Genomic DNA, 26,314 nt, shown 5'->3' on the forward strand with positions numbered 1-26,314 from the left:
CCTGGTCTGGGAAGATCCCACATGCTGCCGGGCACCTGGGCCCGTGAGCCACAACTACTGAGCCTGCGCGTCTGGAGCCTGTGCTCCGCAACAAGAGAGGCCGCGATAATGAGAGGCCCGCGCACTGCGATGAAGAGTGGACCCCGCTTGCCACAACTAGAGAAAGCCCTCGCACAGAAACGAAGACCCAACACAGCCAAAAATAAATAAATAAACAATAATTAAAAAATCTATTTGCTTCACACTGAAAACTGATTTCTTTTAAAAAGCTCTCAGACTAAATAAAAAACACATTTACAGTGATTATTAAGTCCTAAAACTAATAGTAAGTCAATAAATTTCAGTTAAGTTTAGAGCAAGTGTGTCATAACCCAAGGCCCTGACCAGAACCAGATCTAGGAGTCCACAATCATTCTCCATAAACACACATGAGCTCTCTGAGTCACTGGCTCCTAATACAAATGATCTTCTGTTACCTCTCCCCGGTCATCTGTGCTACGTGCAAAGTCCATGATCCGGTCAACCTCCACGTAATCTGGATTAAAAAGCTCATCTTCAATCTACACCAAAGGAAAAAAAGTTAAAATGTTTATTTAACTCCTGAGAGTAGACACTATTTCACTTTTCATCAGGCAATAATATCTTGGGTCACAGCAATACAAAATTTATATTTGGCAAGTTCTATTATATTAATTGAAATGCTACAATTTAGCAAAATCACTCCCCATGAGGAAATCAGACTTCTCAGACTTTGTTAACTGGGTCTTTTAATTACTGTGTGAAACCTTTTTACTGTGAGAAAATGTTTAAGAATATTTTAAATGAAGTGTGAAATTATAATTCACTAATGAGCAATCCAAAAGGCTTATGGCATGCAATGCATTTAACATTCTTGAAACCACAGCTTGCAATGAAGACTCAGAGCCATGCACAGTAAGTGCTGTTGGAGTCTCGTAACTATTGGAGCTGTCTGATGCCTTATAGCATCATTTGCAGAATGTTATTCAAAAGCTAAAAACGCTGAGACCAGTGAATTCCATATTTTAGTGTGAACAGAGCTTATGATGTTTGGTTGTCTTTGCCAATCAGTATTAGTACCTCATTTGAACACAGTCTTGGCGTTCATCTAAGTGTTCTAATGATTTATTTGTACTGAACATAGAGCATTTGGCTAAAACTCTTAAGGATAAAGAAATGAGGCTTAAAAAATTGGGTTCTTTAGCCAATAGATTAACCATCTTTACAAAACTAAAGCAATGCTGCATGCCTGCAAAGTTATCTCATGTGAAAGAACAGAATACGGCTCAAAAGGAAGTTACAGACTAAGCCATACTTTAAAGAAGTCAGAGTCAGACAAGTTAGAAAAGACACATTATTATGTGTTTCTAGAGATTCATTTATCAGTAATATAACTTCATTCAAATGCTTTGCAAAGACGTATTACAAGCCACTTAGATACTGTTTGTGTCCCCTGAGTTGCAGGTTGAAGGGCCGTTTGGTCACAGTCGGCTTGAGGATAACAAACATTCCCTGGGCCCCTGGGCCCACTTATAGCACCCAGTCTGGATGCTTTGAACTGTGAATTATAAAACAAAAGCCAGAAATACCAGAGTGTGTTTCAACTGCCTCAGGCCTTTACACAGAGTTCATGACTAAGGAAAAAAAAACAACCTTTGAAATGTTCCGTTAATTTAAAATGTTAATATATTAAATGCATTGGCTTTGTCAAAGCTTCTAGACTTAGGTACACAATATCTATGTATTAGTCATATAAAGCATAAACACTAGAACTTTCCATAAACTAGGCTCTTCTGATAAAAGCTCTAAGACAACTTGTTCTTAAACAGAATCTTTCATTACTGAAATAAAATCCTTAACTTTACTCCTAAACACCTTCATCCTTCAAGCGAGTAACCTATGCCACCATGCGTGTGACGTAATTTCCAGTTTTGATCATCTTTTTGAGTAGAGATTTTACTTGCAGTGACTTAAAAGGAAGCCTAAGGTGAAACAGAGAATGCAAAAGTGGTCGTAACTAAAAGTCCCAAAGCAGCAGACCATGGGGTACCTGAAGCCAGGACCATCTACGGGACATGACAAACAGTGTGTGTGGTGAGCGGGGGTGGGGGGGGGGTGTGTGGGTGCGTGTGTGTATATAAGAAAGAAAGAGGGGAAGAGAATTGGTATCCTCCTCTGTTAACCTTCAGATCACCTTTTCAGACTCAAGTTTATGCTACTTCCATTCAGGACAAAACTTGAGATCTCTAGCTGCCAAGTCACCAGCAAGATAATGTATTTCAGCCTTGGTACAGGTGAGTCCCAGAGATAGACTCATAAAGGTAGACTACACACCTCGGGCCGGGCCCACGTCCCTGAAGTGCATCTGACTCTAAGAAGCACAGATAAATTTAATGAGCAGAGCCATGACTGAAGGACCAGGGTGGGGGTAACCACTGTACTCTTTCCTTTTCCTAATACAGATGCACAGAAACACCAGCAGAACGTACAGTGTCTCTTCCTAGGAGGAAGCTGAGGATTTCAACTTGCCCAATATCACAAACATTTAACTCCAGTTTCATTAAGGGGCATGAAAAACAGAACTTCCTAGTATTTTCTCAGAACCTGTCCTTTCAAAGAAAGAATCACCTACATATTCCCCAGGACATGAGGAGTGAGTCCCATCCAAGCACCTCCACCCCTTGGCGCTGACCACTGCAGGCAAGGAGGCTGGTGCTCGGTGACACGGACACATCTGTCTAGTGGAATCCCCTCCACCTGCTCTCCCATCCAGTGCAGATTTTACAATATGCCTTTCGGGGCGTGGAAATCAGATTCCAGGAGAACCCAGACTTGTCACCTGAGAGTATAAGGATTGACTCTATGACATAAAAGTACGGAACTTTCTTCTGTCCCCCGTTCCCCCATCTCAAAGGGATGTGTGTGAAGGGGTCGAACAAGGGGTCGGCGTGTGTGAAGTTGGTCGTGAGGCAGGTATTATTTTCCATCAAATTGCACACTTCTTTACAGTTTGCATTCTGTTAACTCCCTTATGGAGAGGAAAACTAATAAGTCAGCCAATTTAGTCTTTCAATGTGAAGGTTTCTCTTTTATCTGCTTGAGGCTGTAAGTGAAAGCAAATTGGTGATCACAAGCCCAGGGACCACAGGAAGCATTCTGTGAGAGCATTTTGTCAATGTAACTGACTACACTGGAGGGGAACCTGGCACTTCTTAAAATATGCAGGACTTCTTCCCTGCCCTAGGTATGGGTAACTTCTCATCATAATTGATAACCTAGGATAAAGGGGGGGCAGGCAAAGGTATTAGAATATTATACCAACTCCTGTACCATAGTACATAATCTGTGAAAAGGAGTTCAGTGAAAACTCTCTGTAATTAGGCACTGACTTGAACAGAAGAAATTTGTCACACACCTCCCCCAACAGAAAGAAACTTTTATATCCTAGAACTTATACTTAATACTCACTGTAGCGTTTTTACCCTGCTAAAATCTTAATAGGACTTTTGTCTACTTATTTTTTTCAGTGTCTACTAACTGTATTTTCATTACAAGATTTAATCATACCATCATATTTCCACATAATATCATAAGGACCAGTATCTTCTAGAACTAAGCAACAGGAAGAATGAGAAATTTCCTGTTTACAAATTATTTTAGCAATAAGCAGTTACCAATATGCAAGTAACAGCACCAAATGAGGCAAACTAGTTTTTCTTAATAATATACTGACCTAAAATTCAAAATTCAGAACATTTTAAAAATGTAAATGCTTTAGAAAATTAATCAGGTTTTCCATACCTCTGAAAGGAATTTGTTCTGGCCCTGCTTTGCCTTAAATCGTTTAATCTTTTGCTGAATTCTCTTATCTTTTTCCAGATCTTCTACAGATGCCCATTGACAATGAAGATAAGAGCTAAAAGAACAAAATAATATACTTGAAACAGGTAGAAAATAATTAATCTTTTATTATACATGTTCATCATCATTCCCCCCAAAATCAACTAAACAGATAATTAACATAATAACCTGTTTAATTACTCACAGAGGTTGCCAAGCCACGTTCAATGTAACTACTAATGTTTGAGAATAAGAAAAGAAAATCAATAATAATGCCTAAAATTTGCCTTCTGTCCTGGGCCTGCAGTTCTCTTACCCACCTCCCATTAAAAAAAAAAAAAAAAAAAGAAAAGAAAAGGACCTAGTAACAAGCTGTTTTCATAAGTGAATGGATTACACTTCAATACAAAACAATTAGCACTACAGGGTGGCCTTAATTATGAATTCGTTTTGAGCCTTTTATCATTAATTGAGAAATAAAAGGTTTTTGTCAAGGTAAAAGAATTCAAATTTAAAAGAGCGAAGGTAAACCTAACTTCCTCCTTCTCCAACTGCTGGGCAGCAAAGGGCCACCGCCAGCTCTGGAACACCCTTGTCCCCAGCCAGCTCCTGGTCAGTTCCCGTCTCCCAGCTCTGAGAGGACTGATGCCCCTTGAGGTCCCCTGTGAATTTTTCACTCCCTACTGTCTACCCTCTCCTTGCACTGTTTAGTCTCCTCCCGTTCAGACGTGCCACAGGCCTGCGCTGAGCATTTGCTGTGTCTTCTCTAACCTGAACTTGAATACTCCCCACCCTTCCTTGTCCATCCCCAAGACTCACTGGTATACAGTCACTGTTTTATGGTACCTCTGACATTCTTCCGTTTGGTATTTCAATATTCTTCTGTACTACCATCCTCTCTCTGCCACCCCCCACCCACCTCCATGGCCTCGACTGTCTCTTGTTTATATTTCTGGCCACGACGTTAAAAAGAAATGAGGTGCTTTCACAATCAAGGTACCACTACTCTTAGAAATTATGCAGCCACTATAAAATCTCTCAAAAAATAATTAATGATATGGAAAAGGCTTCTGACATTAAATAGCACATCATTTGTATTTATGTAACGTCTAATATGCATTTTCATAGGTAGGATTGATTTAGTCCTTCTACAATTGACCAAGGGAGATAAGGACGTTAAATACATATGCCTTGTACAGATGTGAATTGATAGAAACCCTGTGCACAGAGGGAGAGAGAGAGAAAACAGACTAGATGAAAATGCATCAAAATGTTAGTAATGATCATTCTGGGTGGTAAGATTGCAAGTATTCTATTTTCTACTTTCAACTTGTAATTTCCAAATTTTCAATAAATAATTTGCAATACTGCTATAACCGAAACCAAATATTATAAAAATCACCTAGTCCAGTCTCCGAATTATTGGACAGAAAAAGGTATGTGTGCAGTCAGCACCCTTGTCTTGGCTGAGGTGAACATGCCATAAAGCACTGCCAGGGTGACCACAAGGGAGATACAGGCACTTGAGCAGCTGGGTCCAGCCCTGCTCTCCCTCTTGTAAACTGGGCTGAAACTTTCGGGCAGTGACTCTGCTTTAACTAAATGGAGAAGAACCACAGGCTTTTGCTCTAGGATCAGAAACAAGGCAAGGGTGCACATATCTCCACTGCTATTCAATATCATATTCCAGGCATTAGCCAATGCTGTTACATGAGAGAAAACAACAAGAGGAGTGATAATCGGAAAATAAGAAGTAAAACTATCTTTATTTGCAGATGCCATGACTGCATAACTGGAAAACCCTAGAGAATCAATTAGGAAACTAATTCAAATAATAAAATAAAATAATTCCGTTATGCAGCAGGATATAAAATTAACAGACAGAAGTCAAATGTCTCCATTCACACAAATAATAGCCAGTTAGAGGAAATAGCATTAGGGAAAACCTCTTTCACAGTATCAACAAAGATAAAATACTTGGTAATATATTTAATAAGAAGTGTGTGAAACTTGCACAAGGAAGTATTTAAAACCCTCCTAAAAGATATGAAAATCAAGTTGAACCAACTGGAAAGACATCCTTGTTTTTAGATAGCATGACTCAACATCATAAATCATAAATTTGTAATTTAACACAATGTAAATAAAAATATAAACAACCATTTTAATGGAGTTAGACAAGTGAATGCTAGATTTATATATAAAAATAAACCTGCAAAACATCCAGGAAAACACTAAAAAGGAAACATCTTAGGAGAAACTAGATAAATCAGATATTAAAATACACTATAAATGCTCTATAAGTAAAATAGTGTGCTACTGACTCGTGAAGAGATAGAGCAAAGGATTAGAATAAAGAACAGATATGGATACAATAAATATGTATCTTTAGTTCATGATAAAGATTGCATCTCAAATCACCAGGGCAAAGATGGGCTTTTTAATAATGGTGCTGGAACAACAATATCTGGAAAAGAATAAAAAATTAGAGTCATGCTTTACCCCATATACAAGAGTTAACACCAAGTGGATCAAGCACCTAAACAGAGAAAATGAAACCATTCAAGTACTAGAGGAAAACATGGCAAATTCCTCTTTAACCAGGGTGTAGGAAAAAGCTTGCTAACTATGATTCAAAAGTCAGATCCTATAAAAGGAAATATTAATAAATCTAAATATACAAAACACTTTTTAAAACTTACAATGCTATAACCAACAATAAATAAAGCCAAATGACAATGGAAACTGGGAAAAGATAGCTGCAACATATAACACAGATTAAGGACTAATATCCCACATATATAAAGAACTGTTAAAAACTGAGGGAAGCACAATAGAAAAATGGGCAAGAGATAGGAACACATAATTGACGGAACAAGATACAAAACTGGTCGTTAAATTTATGAAAAGATGTTCTAAATCACTCACAATAAAAGAAAATACTAATTAAAACCACACTGAAATACGATTTTCCACAAAAAGTAAAAAAAAAAAACAAAACAAAACAACAAAAAAACCCCACCACACTACACTGGAAAGGTTGTGGGGAAATAGGTGCTCTCCTACATTGTTGGTAGGAATGCAAACTGACACAACACTTCTGGAAGGGAATTTTGCAATGTCTAACAGAACTACATTTATGTATGCCTTTTGATCTAGCAATCCCAATTCTAAAAATTCACCCTGAAGCTATGCCTCCAACAATTTGAAAATACATAGGCATGAGAATATATATTGCAGCATTATCTGTAACTATAAAATATCAGAAGCCATTTACATGCCGGCATACCCAGGAGATTGGTTGGATAAGTTATGACACAGACATGCAAAGGAGTACTAGGCAGTTGTAACAAAGAATGAGGAAGACTCTATGAACTGATGTTGAATAACTTAGTATACACAGTACTGTGAAAAAAGCAAAGTGCAAATGTGTACTGATGCTATTCTTTTGTGTTTAAGGAAGAAGGGGAAATAATATATAAAATCGACCTATGTATCTATCTATCTGCACATTCATGCCAAAACTTACAGGAAGGATAAATCTGGGATTAATGAAAAGGTAAGTAGGAATGAGGTGGAAAGGAAGGGAGGATGGCACTTCTTCTTTGGGTATCATTTTGTGTACAGTTCTGACTACTGAACCGTGTTAATATTTCATGAACTTGGAAAAAAGCAAAAAAAAAAAAAGAAAAAGAAAAGAAAATCAACAAGGATGGGGTGAGGCCTAAAATGGAATACAAACACAAACAGAAGCTAATGAACCAAAATGAGTAGCAAATAACATTGCACTGAAGGGGGGCTGGGAGGAGAAGAACTAACTTGAGGAAATACTGGAAAAAGCATTTAGCCTCTACAGCATCAGGCTAAAGACAAAAGAACTCTACACAAATACTGAATGAACGCTAGTTAGCAGGCGTCTTTCTCACAGAAATACGGTCTAGTAATTCTGAAAGCACTTCCTATATATCCTAGGATTAACAAATAAGAAAATATATCATGGAAAACAGGAGCCAGGTTTCTGAGAGTCGAAAAAATGGAGTTATTAATATTGGAAGGGGAAAGAATAGAATGAACCCTGTGGTATTGAAATAAAATTGGAAGTATCACTATAAAGGCATTGGTTTTCCTTGTTGGTAGGTAGGTAGGTAGACAGACGTGCGTGTGTGTATATATAATAAACATATATGTGTGTGGAACGTTTCTTAAGCTGTTCTGACAGCTCCCCAAAGCCTCTCTTTAACCCTAGAATTTATTAATATGGTACTTGAGTTCCTTGCCTCAAAAAGCTTAAAGTACATTTAAAAAGTTTAAAGTACATTTAACTTTTATGTTATCAATAAATATGTCTGTCCTTGTTCTGTGATTGTTACTTGTCGTCCTCAGCAGGATGACTATTGATGTTTCCAACGAGACTGCCTCGTCAGAGTGTGCTTGGTCCTGGCATCCAGCTTCCGTCTACAATCAGAACAACTCACGGTGGTTTTTCATGCAGTTTTCTTAAAAGTTATGCAATTCAAATTCACTAGACAAAACTCAGAAATGAAAACAGAGCAACAAAATCATAGCTCACTGCATTTCAAAACATGAGTGATATCACGATTTCCTAGAGCCTCTGCCTGAGAGCTGAGTTCTCATCTCGGGTGCCAAGCATCCCAGTGAAGGATGAAGGCAGGGAGCCCCACAGAGCAAAATTCATTCTCAGAGTCAGGCAGGTATTACAATATTTCCCTCACTTTTCTGTTATTGTATGAGTTTTCATCCCCTCTAAAAAGAACTTCTTGGTTATACACAGAAGCTAGTCAGCCTGTACACCAATTACACATTTTGCAGAAAAATAAAGCTCATAAACTATCAAAGATAGAAAAGTTAGTAGGCAATGGCCTAAATGGCACTGAATAAACCACACCAAAATTTCCCCATTGCCAATTTTTTAAAAAAAATTTTCCTGATTACCTTTTAAAATTTGGTACATTGAAAATATATTCCTCCATGGAAAAAAAAAAATCACAATCTACTTACAAGTTTTTGTATTTCACGTAGAACTCCTCAACTTCTACCTCTTCTCCAGATTCCTTCTGCAACAGAGGAAAATTTCAGGCATGTACTTGAAACCGTCTACTAGAATGTTCCAAAGTAATGATTTACTCCCGTGTGGCCACAAACAGGCATCGCGGAAGCGGCGTAGGGCGCTCCTGGAAGGGTGAGCACGTGGTGAGCTGGTGGGAGGCCAGAGGGGTGAGGGCGGACCACGCGCGCTACCCGATGGGCTCCGGCTTCTCAGATGTGCACGGCTTTAACTCGTCCCTAACCACATGCAGCTTCATTCACAACAGCCTGACCCCAAATGTGGCTTTCTGCCAAACCCACAGTGCTAAGTAGACGCCAAGTGTACCATTTTCTCAGGCAGCAGCCAATTAGCCACTGCTCTCCTGAATGCCATATGGATTATTTTTGGCCGCCTCATGGCAACTTTACATGGTGGGTTTTGTAATGTTTTAAAATATTTAAAAGACATTTATTCCTTCATATAGTTAATAACGCTAAACAAGAAACCATATAAAACTATAACTTGTTCCGAGGCTGTAATTTCAGTGCATCACTATTCAGTTTCAGTTTGACTCAATGGTACAATTAAAATCTCTCAGACAAGATGTCACATACACATAGCAGCCAAATAAAATTAACACTCCAAATACTACACCGAGGTGAGGTTAAAATCGTGACCCATCAGCCAAATCAAGGGTGTAGTGGCGAGATTATCTCGAACACTTCCCCTGATCCTGCCTATTGTAATGTCTGCAGAAGATACCGCACATATGATATTTTAAGCATCCCTTTCAATATTTTTTTTCCCCTTGGTTGTAGGCTGTTAAACAAGTCGTAATATGTAATTTTCTTCTGGAACATTTGATCAGATAAATCAGGGATGTAAAAAATAAACACCACTTACAGATGTTTAGAGATTGCTTTTACACTCTTACAAGAGTACCTGCCTTGAGGGTCACATTTGGCTACTAAACTGCCTCAGAGGTGCCGCAAAGAAAATTAAGGCAAGTCAGAACACGGCAGAGGGCAAACAAAGGAGCAGAGACTTCTTACTGGGTGACAGACTGGCACCAGATCTGTTCAAAGAGACTAGGATCACCCTCAATCCCCAATCTTCGAACTACTGTCAAAGACTGTGAACTTAAAACTTTTCTTCAAAACTCTCACACATTATCAGTTAAACCTAAATTTTAAGCAGTTTTTCCATCTGCCTAGAGATCACCAGTAAGAAGACAGGATATTCAGGAGTGGGGTCGAAACCCATTAATATCTGGTCCTGCCCTAATGGATCTATAAATGGTCATCACCCTAAAGCAGCTTCTTAAATCAACGTGTTCAGAAAACCATCTGTATCCCCAGATTCTCTTTTTTTAAATTATTTTTTATTGGAGTATAGTTGATTTACAGTGTTGTGGCATGTCCCAGACTTTCAGGTGTCCAAAATGAAAAGAAATGTTTGCTGGGTGCCCTCAAGAGCCAGGGACATAAACATGCAATTACTGTATAGGTAAATTCTGGTCGATTCAAGTAACAATCCACCCCGAACCCACCTTACATTTTTCTAGCCCTTAACATTACCTCGTTCCACTCCCACATTTCAGCAACCATTTCAAGACACATTATCTTTGTATAGAACTGGAGATCACAGTAGAAAGGCAAAGATAAGACTGTGGTCAGCCAAGGAGAATGGGGAACCAGGGTGAGCCTAGATCTTGTGATGCTTCTCATAGCATATCATGAAATTCAAACCTCGAGTGGAATTCAAACGTCTGGTCTACTGTTTTTACTTTTTTGATGTTAACTATATTTCTTTCAGTTCTGAAAGAGTTTTTCAAAATTACTTATCTTTGAGGTAGTAAAAAGACACGCTTTATCCTTTCTATGTTCTGTTATCTCCTGATTTCCTTCTTCCGGATCTTTCCTCCTGTACTGTCCCCTATCCATCTCCTTCTAAGTGGCCTCACTGTCTGTAACTTCTAAGTGGGCCTCAAAGCACACAGATCAACTCTTGAACAAAGGGGCAGTTTTCATTCTGTCTCGATTCTGCTCCAGAAAGTTCCGACTCTTAACGCCATCAACTGTCTGTCCCTGACTCTCGTGAACACCCGTTCTTCTCATCACGATCAGCTATGCCTCTGGGGGCGTGCTGTGGAGATCTCAACAAGAGGGTCTCAGGCTGCCTGGGAGAAGGTGATCAGGTTCCGAGACCTCATTTAGTAGCACCCGGAGCTCGTGCAGAATCGTCCCAGGACCCATTTCTCTTGGATGTCCCAAATTAGAACCCTGTGCTTTAACTGACCACACATACTGGATCATCTTCTTGCTCCCAGAGCTGTAAGTAGAGAGCTGTAATAGAGCTGTTTTGCCCTTCATTTCATATAAATATGATCACGCTGGCCTCTTCTGCTTTACTTAGAGCAAAACAATTAACAAAAGTGTGTGAATTCATAAGCTCTCAGGAGCATCATTTTAATTACGCACTAAACGGCACTCGGTTTGACCAGACTCTCTTGACAGTTGAAAGCAGCCCCAGCCTCTACCTCCCATGCCCCAGTGTTCAGAAGCCTTTCCATAATGGGCATATCCAGTGCATAACTGAGTCAAGGCACTATGTGCGCGCACGCGCGCACACACACACACACCCCACTCAAATTTATTTCTAGGACAGTTACCGTTAAATCTGAGAGTCCTCTAAAGTAATTTTATGTGCTCGATAGACTAGTTTTGAGAAATGTGTGTATCTTTTCATTCATTAGACTCCTAAAGCAGTCTGTCAAAATCCTTACTATTCACGTGAAATTGAAAGTTCCAAACATACTGAGCCATACTTGTTCCACTGTTCACACGGAACAGAAACCTTCACCAGGCACTAAATCAACTCTTCTGGTCACCTGGGTTCTAAAACAGCCGTTCAGCAAATGATAATCCTGTTGGCCTGAAAGAATGAATGACCTTTCCTAAGCATCCTATTACTAAATTAAGCAGTCACACTGGGGAAACAAAGCTAAACTGTAGTGTGAAAAGGCAGAAATTTTGTTAAATAATGCACAAAAGAATGAGAAAGCCCTTGATAAAGGTAACAATAAAGCAAAGGTATGAATCCATTCCTACTTCTGGCCAACCTGCTGTATATTCTACCAGACATACCAAATCATAGTTCATTTAGGAAGAAAATAGGACATAGTAATACAGAATCCACTTTCAAAACTATTTTTGACCTTCTGGCACAAAAAGGATTTGAACTGTTTTCCCCCAAAGACAGATGGCTCAAAGCAGAAGGGACTACATGATGACTAAATGTGGAAAAGAAGAAAATTAACCTTTATACAATCCAAAAGTCCATTCTTAAATCTACCTCGAAATTCAAATACAAGTACCACCTATGTCCCTTGCACTGGGTCCCACGCACATTAATTTGGGTTTAGAACAACGTAAGTGCCTGAGCCATCCCTATATAACAGGAGGTGCTGAGTTACGGATGAGTTCTGTGAGTTTGCACGACTCCGTCATAATGGCTGATGCTTCTCAGGCTACAGTGATGAGGTCAGCTGATTGCAAAAACCATGAACTGTCCCCACTATGTGTCAGCAGCATGCTAGGGAGGCTCTGAGCCCTTAACCAGTTTCCATAGCGCTGCCACGGGGAGACAAAGGCACCTTCTCACAGCCATGTCTTCCATTATTCATGGTAATAGGAAACAGACCAGCAGGCATAGCTAGAATCCAGGGGAAAATCTCAAATTTCCTTTTGCTTCTATCTGCTACACTTTCCTCCAATATTACTAAAGCTGATAACTAAAGTAACTATTTGGAGAACATTAGCAGTTTAAAAAGTTGGTACCTGCTAATGTTTACAATCTTCTAATGGTTTTTTATGGCCCTTTATGAAATGCCACTAATCTACAAGCAATTCAATGGGCTCCATACCTCTTTCTTATTTTAAATCATATCTCAAGGCATATCTCTCCTTCCAGAGGAAATTTCCCATTAATTTTCTCCATCCTAAAATTCACCTACTCAACAAATACTCTACCCTCATGTACAATTACAGTGATTTTTAATCTCCTGTGTTAAGATAAGCCTGGTCATCTGTAAATGGCAGCAATACCTACTCCTAAACTGTGGTACCTATCTTTAAAGGATTGGCAAGAAAAAACAAAAAATGCCCTACGGTGGGCAAAACAGAAGGAAAAAGTGATGCCCTACATCATGCATCGTCTAAGCAGCTCTGAATAATAGAGCTAATTATAATTTGCAACCCCCAAACCTGCTGGGTATGCCTGCTGAAGCACTATCGGTTGAATGAAAATTATTATATCCCATCCAAACCACGTGCTATTTATTCAAACAAGCCACTTCAATTCGCTGAAGGGGATTATTCTTTAAAGTACATCAAGCATTCAAATTTTGCCATATATCTACAATTCACAAGTTAACAGTTCTAGAGTCATTAGAAGGACAAAACTGCAACCTTTCCAATTAGTTAAATAGTGCTCATTTCTGCTTGAACGGGTGGGAAATTTGGTTGAGATTTTATGTTCATCAGAGAGGAAATCCTCATATTCAAAGAGTTACCAGATAGACACCCCATACACTCCCACTCCCTACACTCATTATGAAAATATCTTGACATGTTGTTCTTGATTATTTTTGTTTGAACCAGAGTTTTATCTTCTGATAAAAATCTATACTTTGAATAACACAATACAAAAGCAGAGAGTATTGGAGGAAAGGTAAAGAGAAGTTTACGGCTGGTGCAATACCATTTTCAAGGATCTCTAGATAGTATTTGAATAGTAAATGTCTCCTATTTGATAAACCCAGAAGCTCACTTTAAATCCCGTAATTCCTCCATTCCTCATCTCTCTCCCTGGAGATTACACTTTGTACACACTTCACATCTTTTTTTAAAAAAGCTTATTTTACATGTCAAAACAATGAGGTTGTCTTCCACACACCTTGAAAGCAATAAAAAGAAACAACTCTGCCTTTGACAATGATTCAAGCTAGAAGACAGACACCTATGTCTAAAGGAGACCATTTTCTAGAGACACCAAACATGGCTTGCTGGAATATGTAAATGCATCTGGATGCCTATGTACTTCTTCAAACTAAAGTGTTTTCTCAAACTGGGCAAGAAGGGAAATGGGTGGGATGAAATGGGGAGTCTCCATCAGTAAAAAGAAGATGCAGTGCTCCTGGAATTCGTTGTCACAGAGTGTATGTGTCCCTCAGTGACACGGGCACCAGGCTAGTGACAGGTACTTAGGGCTCACCTTTGCGGATCAACATGAGTTCCGAATAATCTGGAAGGATAAGTCATATTACCTTCAAAAATTACACTGAAAATAGTTCTGTATTTCACTTCTGCACTAACAAAAGAATACTAATATTTCAATTGCATATGAAAAGTATGAGAAAACACCTACTTGCTAACATGATAAAGAGATCTTCCGGGGGGTGGGGGGCTGGGGTAGGGACCTTCCTAAGAGAGATGAGAGATAGATTCATGGTCATGATTTTTCGTAAATAATATTTATGAAAAAGGCAGCCTACAACTCTAGGAGTCCTAAGACATTTCTTCTGAGACATTTGAGTTCTTGCCTACTCTAAATGGGGTAACAAAGCACTGACTGTTTGCTACATTTTAATTTCATTTTGGGTTGAACATCCCAAAGATTGATATTGGACTAATAAATCAGACAGGATTAGAAACATCACCAGAAGTTTCATTTTTCAACAGTGAAATTTTTAAAGGAAATTATAAAGCAAAAAATAATTTAAGAGTCACACACACACCACAGGTTTTGATAACTCCACATGATGCTTACCTGTTTTTTTACTGAACGACTACTCATAATTTTTTCTACCACTGGACCGTCTGCATCAACAGATTCCTAAAACATAAAGTGGAATGAATGAATCCAAACAGAAAGCATTTCATTCTAAGCTGTAAAAGCAAGACATCATTCCCTTTTGCACCTCCCTCCATACCCTTTAAATCACTGGGTACGATCACCAGTGGGGAATATGACTGAAAAGAACAAAAATCTCCCTTGCAGAAAGGCAAAGGGAAGAGCTGTGTTTATTACTTCATGATTACGTGGTTTAATTGCGTGGACTAGCATGGGTCCCTAAAGCCAAGAGGCGTTCAGAAATTCCAGCTGCCAAGAGAAAATGATCTCTGCGTGATGGCAAAAACATAACTTTTCCTCGTCTGGACCCATGGGGTTAATATACTCATCATTCTGTTATCGTAGGCAGCTTTTTATCTATGGAGGTCCCATAAAACGCTATATAACAACAGAGCGCAAATTACCAAATAAAATACAAAACTGTATTTAATATATTTTTCAATGGGTTACCAGTTTGTTAACTAAAGCACAGTAACGGTAAGAAGAGGGCTTTGGGGGAAAAAAAAAAAAAGATCTTCACAATAATCAATCCTCCATTACTACCCATATTTTATACAAACTCTTTTATCCATCACTTACATGGCACAGAGAATAAAGTAGGCCCTGCTGGGTACTACAAGGCAGTAATTTCATAAAGGGGCTCTTACAGTGCCAAGCAGCAGGAGACAAGCTTGAGTGGTTTATTAAAGTCCCAGAAGCTACGGCACCGAACTCTCGGAGGTAAATTCAGCCTCCTTGCAGCCTAGCTCTGCCTCATCCTCAACAAAGACCATTAATTCTCCAAAATTGTGTCAAATTACATATCACAGGCTTGGACAAAAATAAATCTCAGTGAACGGGGCTTTTTAAAAGACACCCCTAAACGACTTATTTCCCATAGCGTGTTCGCCAACACGAGATGAATGTGCCCAGCTCGAAGTCCGACGCTTCTACTGAACTTCTCCGATTCCGGCTATAAAATTTCCAGCCCATCTTTTGAAACGCACGCGAGAACCGCGCACGACGCTCACCTGCGGCTCCGACTGCGAGGTGGTGGAGGGGGAGTCTCTCCCGGCAGCGTCTGCGTCCTCGGCCTCCTCGTCAGAGATCTTGAACTCCAAGTCCTCGGTGTACCGCTTTCTCTTCACCTGCCTGCTGGACCGTCTCTTCTAAAACGAAAAGCCGACAGGCTGGGTTTAGAAAGCTGCTGCTCTCCCACTTCTCAGAAGGGCACGGTACATTTATAAAATAATAATAATCGTAAAGAAAAGCTGGTGACTTTAACCCTCCAAATCACAGAAGGTATCACAGTGGCAACACACACAATGGAAATGGGGGAAATCTGAAGCCAGGCGCCTCGGACAGCGACGGCCCCGCCACTCCCGGGTGCCTGGCCTTTAACTGGGAAATGGAAGTAACAACACACTTTCCTCCTCATTCGGCCGGTGAGTTGCTCAAACGTGAAGGCGATACTGAAGCTGGGTGATGGGTATGTAGGGGTTCATTATACTATTCTATTTTTGTAGGTTTTAAAAATTTTCCCCACAAGAAAAAGTCAAAAAAAGTGAAGGCATGAGAAGAAAATTTGTGAATAATGAAGTTCTAGATAACTATTGTTACATTAGTATCCAAGGTTCCAAAACTATCTCAGAGACCCATTTACATAGAAAGTTTATGTTTTCATCCTGGTCCTAAAAGAAATAGTCTGAACATTTTTAAAGAGCTGAAGGATTGAACGGCAGAATTTATAATGAGTGACTATGAAAAGGAATTTAAAAAAATTTTTTTTACTGCACTGATGAAAATGTGAAGGACTGTTAATAGCTAGTATTAATAGGATTATTGGCAAAATGGGCCCTCTCCCACCCAGTGGTCAAAATAGAACGCAGTACACCTTTGCAGGACAGCGTGGTCAAAACGTAAAACACGCCCACCCCCCCTTCCCAGCAAGCACACGTCTAGTAAGCTACATGACGCATCTGGGTAACATCTAGCAGATAAATGGTTAAGTAAAAAGAAAAGCAAGTCAAGTAACAATAGCTAGCTTATAATTCTAAGATTACAAAAAAACCTTGTGTTTCTATTTGTATGTGGGGCGATCAATATATAAACTCCTCCAGAGAAACATACTGTAAATCCTGTTTACTTCCCTATACTCAGTGAATATTTGCTAAAAAATGAATGTATACGGGTATGTTTTCAATAACAAAAAAATCTGAAAAGACACAACAAACTGTTAATAGCTATTAATTCTGGAGAGTGAAATGAATGGAGCAGAAAAAAGGATTTTGTACTTTTTGTTCAAAACAATTCTAGATGGCTTGACCTTTCTGATATAGAAATAGTTTTGTCAGTTAATTAAAAACAGAGAAATAACCTTCTCATTAATATGTGTATGTGATAACGTCTCAGATAACTCTAAAATGACACGTGTAAATTTTAAATCCCTGTGCAATTACAACTCATGGGTGAGGTGGCAAAGCACATGGAAGAAATAAAAAGAATACTGAGAAAAGTGACACTGATACAAACTGTTCTCTAAGAATTATGAAATAAACCCCTCTGAAGAGCCTTTCGAATTTTAAAGTTGGGACAGTAGGGCAGAGAGAGGCTAATTACCCTGCCGTGCAGACCTCAGGAGGGACGGGCATGGGACCTATGGGGCACAAGTCAGGACCAACAAGCCCCCGTGCCATGTCTCAAAGAAGGGGACCCACTCAATTTTACTGTATTAAGTTTGTGCGCCCCCTGCTCTCAAAGGGGATGCGAGACAGCTCACATTATGACTGTGTATAACAGGACCGTCAGATGGGTCATTCGAGGCTGTGAACTCAGCCCTACAGCCAGGGCTGCAGAGGCACGATGTACCCTTCTGCCGGGAGGTATTTGGGGCAGGGACATCTTATTAACAGACTTCCTAGCGGCTCAGACGAGAGGGAGCGGTGACGTGGGCCAAAGGCTCCACCTCTGACCATTCTCTCCTCTCCAGCCCCGCAGAGAATAACCAGTTCCATGTGGAGGTGACACCCAGGCCAGCGGGGGTCCTGCCACCATCCATCCTGCCCCGCATCACCAGGGGCAGTTTGACCTCGGGCGTCCAGGAGCTGAGTGCCCACATTAGAATGAGGCCAGGCTCTCCCTGCGTGACCCTGGACGAGTTCCTTTAGGGACGTCAGTTTCCTGGTCTGTAGACTAGGGGTAAGGATAGTAGCTGCCTCATCAGTATACTGTGAAGATCTCCTAAGAGAATTCATTGAAAGCGCTTTAAACAGCGCACTTAAAGGGACATGTTAATGCCAAATGCAATTAGTAGGATTACAGTCATCAGTAACCAGCTCCACCTTTCCAAGGGAAAATCAGAAAGCAATGAGGCTCCGAAGCCGGGCTACGTCATACGGCTTCCCTCCTCTTTTCCCAAAGCTGATCTGGAATAGCTCCGCCTCTTCTGCTTACTTTAGCATCGCCCGCTTCTGGCTGTCAGTTTCTTTAAGATATAAAAGCCTATTATCAGGAACAACATTTTAATTTGGTGAAATTTAGTATAGTATCTGTATTTCTTTTGATATATCAATTTAGCTAAATGGAAATGGGTGAATCTACAGTTTCATCCTTCTGTCATTACTGTAAGGAGAATGTGCTACTAATGACACATCTGTGATGTTTTATCAGGTTTCCAGGGTTGGGACCACACTGCCCTAGTCTTCTTCCAGCACAAGTAACTAAACATCCTTGGACAGAGTCTAAGACAAATCCACTTTACGCTAAATCCCACTCTGATATTAAAGAAATGTTCCAGTACAATAAAACAGAGACTTCTGTTTATTTTTCTAATAGAAATGTACATATTGGTGAATATAATGTTTATAACCAAAGTTTCTCCTCATATCAACTTTGTGTTATAAATCTATGCAACAGTGATAGGGTTAGTAATAGTGGATACAAGGTCACTTCATAAGAGTAAAAGAAATCCCAAAATACAATTAGAACTCAACTTTCTGAAATTTTTAAATGTTATATGGCTTCCCTGCCTTCTAAATAATAATTGATCTTAAGTTCATTTATTTTGGGTATCAAGGTTCCTTTTCCAATTTCCCAACATAAAATAAAATTATTTATCACATAATAGGCTTCTTTATGGTCTGTTAAACCATTGTTATTTGAAATTTTGGGGGGAATCAAAATAAAATATAAGAACTGCATTTAAACCAATTGCATTTAAAGCTCAAAACTTTTGAATTAACACTACAATAACAGGTCAACTTGTTAAACTTGGATTATTTTAGAAAAGTTTCATATAGTTAAAACAGGTATGCTGAAGAGCAAATTTAAATGTGTTGCCACAATCTTCACTGTTGTAGTACTTTGTGACACAATTTTCAGTTTGTTAAAAGAAAAAAAAAAAGACATGGCATTTACTAAAGTTTAAACAAATTGATCATAAAACTCAAGAACTTCAAGCCCTTTACGCGTGTGCTATAGGAAGAAACACAACAAACAAGGAGTCAGCGTCACTTCCTGTGTTGCTGTGACACAGAAGAGACACTGAGAAACATGGACCCGTGTGTTTACTGATATTAGCTGTCTGACCCGTGACAGTTCAGCACCAGCCAATTAGAAAGGACGCACGGATGCTCATTTGCATTGATTAGCATTTTTCTATAACTGAAATGCAGAAGGAAAAAAAAACACCACTAGTATTTCATAAAGTCCATCTCAGTCTGTGTTAATGCAAACAGACTTGTAAAAAACAGCAGTGTTTGTGAAAGAACAACAGAATTTTCTTGACTTGTGTGACAGTCTTCTTAACATTGTCCAAATACTACTGCACAAAGGTCTTAGTTTAAGCAAAAGCAATTCGGGGGGGAAAAAAAAACACCTGTGGGCATAAGAATTAAATTCAAAATCATTAAAAATACTTTAGTTTAAAACTCCCTAAACAATTTTTAAAAAGATAGCTACTTACCTTCCGAATATCTTTTCACTGATATGGAAAGTTAGAGGAAATTACAAAATTAACTCAAACCGCCAGAGGTTATCACTATGTTAGTTATAGAACCAAACCAAACCGAAACACATTCATTTACACACACACACACTCTCTCTCTCTCTCTCTCTCCGTCTCTCTCTCTCCCCGCCCTTTTAGGTCCTCTAAGGTTAGGTCGTTCTGTGAAGTTATAGATATCAGGGAGGTCTAGTTAAACACACACACACACACACACACACACAAACAAACAAAATCTATCTGAAATTCTTTAGCACAGAGCTGTATATTGCAAGTACTTTGTTTCTAACTTTTAAGCAAATCAGTAGGTACAGGGAGAAGTACTGAGAGTGCACCAAACCATTAGAAAAGGTCAAACCCGCTTCCAGGGGCTGCTTGCTTTTCTAGCAGGATCCTCAGTAACTGCTCCTTGATAACTTAGATGTCATTCACAGAAGCCACATTCCCAGCCATCCCAGAGGACCAAGCTGGCAAGCTTCCAGGGAACGTAACAAGGAAATAATGTTTAACGGTCACGTGTAGGGGTCCCTTACTTACTGTCCAATCAGCGAAGGCAGTGTGCTTTACGCACAAGAACCTAAATTCCTGATGTTTATTTCAGGGCCAGTTTTTTTGACTGATTCCTATAAAAGTCTCCGAAAGTCAGGAGACTCTAACACTGGAAAATTGTGCGGTGCTGCCGTCCAGAAAGTCACTAACTTGTTCATAGAAACTTTAGTATTACACAAATACATCTCGACTCTGACCGTCAGATGTCAGAAACCTGAAGACGAGCTACAGATTACACTGTGATTTTTTGTTCTGCAAAATAAAAGAACTGACAAGGAACCAAACTTAGCAGAAAATTAGAAATGTGGATGAAGCTTTAAATGAACCAACATATTAAGACTATGTTAACACTAACATATATATAAACATCAAAAGATACATGTACAGAAATAAATGAAGAGTCTCAGTTTTATTTATCACGGAGTCAAAGATGGCAAAACCAAGAAGTCAGGAGTTTAATTCTGGGTTGGCCCCCCAGCTCTCATCACTATGGGTATAATGTTCCAGACGACAATAAAGCTATCTCTACAGCAGCTCTATAACAAAGACAGGGAGGTCCAGTGCACTCGATATGCAGCTAAAGTTACCCTCGCTAAACAACCACAGCTCGGGACCAGAATAATGGTATTACCTGAACACCTGGGTCCTCGTCTTCTTCAGGAGGAGGAGATGATGGGGGTGTTTTGTCTAAGTCTGAATTCTCAGAACCTTCTGTTTTTCCCTTGTTGGCCTTTTTCTTCAAAGCACTTGCTTCTGAATCAGGTTTCTTATTACTAGAATTCAAAGTGGATCACTTAGTGTTCACTTTTTAACAAGGTTTTTCGTACGCCCCATGCCTTATATTTCCCACATCAATATCCCTAAAGTATCGAGAACAATTGATAAATCAATGCATGTGGGCCATCGAGAGTTAAATAGTACTCTCAATTAAGTTTTTACAGCAAAACCCCATATTGATGACCTTCAGCAAATATCTGACCTAATGAAAAAGAAACTGCATGCAAAAACTCCTAATACCACACAGAATACATTTGTTCATCTAGAAAATGCACGATCCCTGCCGATATACCAAGCCATAATGAAAAACTGGATTAAGAAATCATTTTGCTGTCAACTTTTTAAGGTACCAGAAGATGGTTTTTAAAACTGTCAAGGAAAACTAGAACACAATGATCATTTCTTCTGTGTCTCTTGCAGATAGTTTTAAATACTCCTGTTTAAGTCCTTTTCTTGACCAGTACTACTAGGGGTCCTCTTTTATAACATTCAGATACATTTTTATCCAATTTATAACCTTTTAAAACATAACAAGATATATAGCAATTCCTCTTCTACATAAATTTATTTAACGCTGTATTATTCTTAAGTAAAAATCAGCTTTATTTTGGTGCTAGACATTTTTTTTTTTTTTGAGGTAGTCACGATAGCCTTTTCTTCAAAAGCTGGGTCTCCAAAATACAAAAATATAGCAAAGTGACCCCAACAATTCAAGTGCGTGTTCCATAGTATGTTTCCATCAAATGTTAATAGGATTTGAATGTTACATAAGTCAAAAGACAAGAATGAACTGTAAGAAAAAAATTTTTTAAATTTAAGTTTACTATCACCTTTAGAACCTTTATTTGCCATTCTTTTAGAATGCACACTTGGTGCTGCCTTCCATACCAATTTCCAGAACCCAGCCCCAAGATTTTCTAATATTGATTATTACCATTTACTATCCAACATTTCAAATAATCCAACCTCAGTAATAATTATTTTTACTATTTCAAGAAAGCCTAAAATTCTAATAAATTTGGAAAACAAAAGATACATTTCAAAAAGCTTTGAAAAGTATATTTTAAGTTTGTAAATTCCTAGAAAAGTATGCCGTCAGAATGCATTAAACAGCATTTTTTTTCAATCCCAACAACTACAAAAGGAAAAGAGGCCAAGATACCAATATGCTTTTATTTAAGTAAAGCATGTCATGTAAAATGTTTCAAAAGTATTTACTATAATCACACACCTAAAAGGCATTTCTGTCATGAATAAATACAATATTTGATAATCATGAACTAGTCATTTTCAAATACTCAGAGCTTGTTTTTATTTTGTTCTGTTAATATTTGAGCCTACTAAATGGCCACATAAGGAAAAAACTTACGACAATTCAGATTATAGCAAGCAGCAGTTAGGTTTAAAGAGTTCTTTTTAATATACAAAAAAAAAAAAAAAGAGTGTCCTAAAAACTTTAAGCCCCCAAAAATCCACGGAAAACATAATATTTTTTAAATTAAAAAAAAAAAATCCATACAACAGTCCCTCATCCAACTGTCCTAGTGTTTACGCTACACATGGACAGAAGTCTCCCCTACTATGAGGCTCCGTTTCCAGCATTTATTTCCGCTCTAACTGCCACAAATTATACAATACTACAGCTGAACGCTGGGCCCCTTTCCTTTCATCTGCACGCCAAGAGCAATCAGATTACCCTGGTAACCAGCGGTCACATGACCAGCACCTGCTCTTTTGGCTGGATGCCACTGACTAAAGCCATCTGCTTCCCTCAATCAGCTTTCAAACATTCTCAACACCTGCGCTGCAGTGTTTTGTGGTTTCTTTTATCAAATCAGTGCAAAACTGCTTCCAAAACTTTACATATTTCTCAAATTTGTTTAAATCAGAGGTAGGCCTGTCACGGAGTTGAACCACTGCCAGGTAAAGAAAGCTGGCAGCAGGTCCTTCCCCAGTGCCCTCTCCACACCACAGTGAAGGACACAATGTGATTTAGTGGGGTTCCTGCACCAGGGGTAAACTGTCCTACGGGAGAAAAAGGCTTACTGCCTCGGAGCCCGCCAGAGCCCAGGTCTGAGGAGACGTCAATCTGCTGGAGGAGAGAAATGCTAATGATGTTCCATCTGCCCTTCCCAAGGACGCGCTCTGTGGAACCTCCAAGACCGTGCAAAGTCGGACAGGACCTCTCCAAATGCTCGGACAAAATGCCTGAGCCAAGGGAAGCAGCCACCCCAGCTCTGATGACTGGAGGATTTCTAAACTCAGTGGACCTTGAGTTATTCATGCTGCTCCGAGACATCTAAGCATTTCCTTGCTAACATCTTCTCATGACATCAACGTACAAGTCAAAAACACACCAAGTCGTCAAAAAAGCTACAGAGTCTTCAATGTTCACCCCAAGACATTACAATCAAAGACAAGATCAAGTTATTTACATCAGATTGCCTTTGCCACTATTTTGCAATAAGCTCATTTGGATTTTCAACTGTTATATTAAAACTGCTTTGCCCCAAAAGAGCTAAAGCCAGAATTTTTTTTTTTTTTTTAGCCAATGAGGAGCACTGATTTCAGACAGCCCTCAGTTCAAGTTCCAACTCCGTCATTTATAACCTGTCTGTCTGTGACTCTGTATACATCACTTCATTTCCCTGAGTCTCAGTTTTCTCATCCATAAAATGAGGTTAGTAATTACATTTTGCTCCAAGATTCGACCTTTCCAAGCACCTGGCACACTCGACTGGGAGCTGTTCTCTGACTGCAGCTCAGACCCACAGGCGGAATCAACTGCGGAGACTTAGGGACAGGACCCTCTGCATCGTGACCACGTCACCCAGGCCACGTGAAGAGAAGGAACATCCTTTATCAACAGTCTCAACACCAGCTCAAAGGACAAACGAGCGGACCAGCCCAGAGGCCACTCGCCTCTATACCCCTGGCCACTGCTTTAGTTCAGACGCGTATCATGTCCCTCCCCGACCGTCACAACGGCCTCCCCGCCTCGTCCCCGTCACCAGCCAGGGGCAGGGCCACCCGCCATCAGACTGCTGGCGAAAGGACACGTATCCCACGGCCACAGCCGCGACTCAAATCTGTAAGGTTCAAGGCTGGTCTTTCGTAATGTCAGAGCCAAAACACGGCCGTACACACATTCCTCTTCCAAGCTATAAGCTGGGAAGCCTGAACGCACGAAGAGGGCAGCCCTTCCGGTTGGGGAGAAGGAAGTGGTACTTATTCACAAGGACCACCCCTCAACCCGACACTACAAGGTCCGGGACGAGGCCACGGGCTGCTTGGCGCGAATCCAGAACCTCAAGGCGCCTCCAACAGCTGCAGGGCTGGCCGCGGCCCGACGCCCCGCCAGCGAGGACGGCCAGAAGAGCCAGCTGTGCGGGGTCCAGCCCTGACTGGCCTTGGCCCGGAGAAGCCCCGGCTGCCTCCACGCCGCCCCTGGACCGGCCCTGCCCGCCGCATTCCAGAGCTCTGTGGCTCAGCCCTGCCGCCCGAACGTGCCCTGCGAACCCATCTCCAGGCACCACCAGAGCGGCCGGCTCACACGCAGACCCGACCGAATCATTCTGCCCAAAGCCCCAGCCCCACGTGTACTGACGTCTGAGATTCTCAGTGCGCAGTTTTTATAATCGGCAACATGAACTTTATTTTTCTCCTTTTCCCACACCCTGAACTCTCCACCCTCCACCCTGCAGATACGCAGGACCGCTCCCAAAAGCGAACGCACATCTCTCCTCCCTCCACTGCCCCTCGCGTACTCGTCTGCAAGGCTCAGCTGGACATCACTCAGAGAACCATTTTCTGGCCACCAAAGTCTGGATTAGTAAGACCTCACACTCTCTACATGCCACGTGATGTACCCCACACAAGGGATGTTTAAAATACACAGTACTGGGTGGTAACATTACTGCAATGCAGTAAAACCAAAGCACCAGGTGTGTGTGTGTGTATATGTCTTTCTCCAACTCTCCTGTTAGCTCAAGGAGGAAATGTGTCTTATTTATCTCTGTATTCCTTGTACCTGGCCAGGTGCGCTACTTATAAACTTTAGCTGACCAATTAAACAGTACAAGTAACAGTGAAATCAACAAACACATACACAGTCCTGACTACGTGCAGCTAAAGCGCTCTTCTCGTTAACTCATTTACGAAAACCCCACATAGATTCTATCTTTATGAAGCTCAGTAAAATGGGGCTAAACTACTACCAAAGTAGAGTGAAACCTAGCAAGTTTTCAAACCCCATACGTCTGTATACCTCCCCTCCGGACTGACAGAGTTCTTTCATTTCCTGACCCTTATCGCCCACCATGACTGGTGAGGGCAAGATGCGGGGCCACCCCCTCGTGAAGCTAGGCAGGCCCTTGTACCCTTGGAAAGGGTTATATCTTTCTGGGGATGCTGCTGGCAGTTTGTAGGGCCACTGTCCCTCCACCAGCTTTACTTACATGTCACATTTCACCAAGAGAGGGAGGTCCCAGTGGTGGGCAGCGGGACATTCTCAGGGTCCATGGCTAAGTGACACTTAGGTCACCCTGCCAGACCGAGCTCTAAAGTTCTGTGGTTGCCTCCCCCAACCCCATGTGATCAAAACCTACACCACCCTGATGAGAACTCCAAGAAACAAGCGCTGGGTTCAGAGAGGAGGGATCCACATGGAGGGAATCTTCCCTATGGAAGGACATATTCAGTGTATGGCTGTAAGAGTCCACAACGAAGGGCCCAGTGGGGCTGGACACATAAATCCAAGCTAAGATAGAGCATGTAAATAATGAAGTCTTTTCGGTGAGAAACGAGTACAGGTTTTTTAAACACAACTTTATGCAAAGGGCTAGAACTTACTGGAAAGCCAGCTAGCTGCCCTGATTTATTACAGAGTGCAGTGAAACATGGATAAGCCTCGGCCTAAGGATCTAAGTCCTCAAAGGAAAGACAGTTTGAAAAGGAACCGTATCGTGGAACCAAACATGACGAGAGGAAGAGAGTCAGTTGGTGAAGCTGTCTGGACAGTGGCGGGCTGGGCAGAGCGGGGGAGCGAGGGGCTCTCCACCACACGGACCCTCAAGACAGGACACGTCAGTGATCAGCCTCCTCACGTTGGGGAAAATCAACCTTGAGGCTCATGAGATTAAACAGGTCCGTGTTCAGGAAATCAAGCCACAGTGTCACACTACCATCTT

The 26,314-nt window shown here is 40.5% G+C and overlaps 1 protein-coding gene across 4 annotated transcripts in view; it reads right to left on the reverse strand.

The window, feature by feature from the left end:
- CHD7 (chromodomain helicase DNA binding protein 7) overlaps positions 1–26,314 on the reverse strand; it is a 181,119-nt gene that overhangs the window by 45,546 nt on the left and 109,259 nt on the right. For all 4 annotated transcript variants that reach the window (XM_057531916.1, XM_057531913.1, XM_057531914.1 and 1 more), the window contains exons 4-9: positions 20,980–21,121; positions 15,829–15,966; positions 14,735–14,800; positions 8,878–8,933; positions 3,820–3,934; positions 477–560 (exon numbers count right to left, since the gene is read on the reverse strand). In XM_057531916.1, coding sequence (XP_057387899.1) covers positions 477–560; positions 3,820–3,934; positions 8,878–8,933; positions 14,735–14,800; positions 15,829–15,966; positions 20,980–21,121 — 601 coding nt within the window. The remainder of the gene's footprint in view (positions 1–476; positions 561–3,819; positions 3,935–8,877; positions 8,934–14,734; positions 14,801–15,828; positions 15,967–20,979; positions 21,122–26,314) is intronic.

The sequence above is a fragment of the Balaenoptera acutorostrata genome, chromosome 17 (assembly GCF_949987535.1).
Source record: "Balaenoptera acutorostrata chromosome 17, mBalAcu1.1, whole genome shotgun sequence".
NCBI lineage: Eukaryota > Metazoa > Chordata > Mammalia > Artiodactyla > Balaenopteridae > Balaenoptera > Balaenoptera acutorostrata.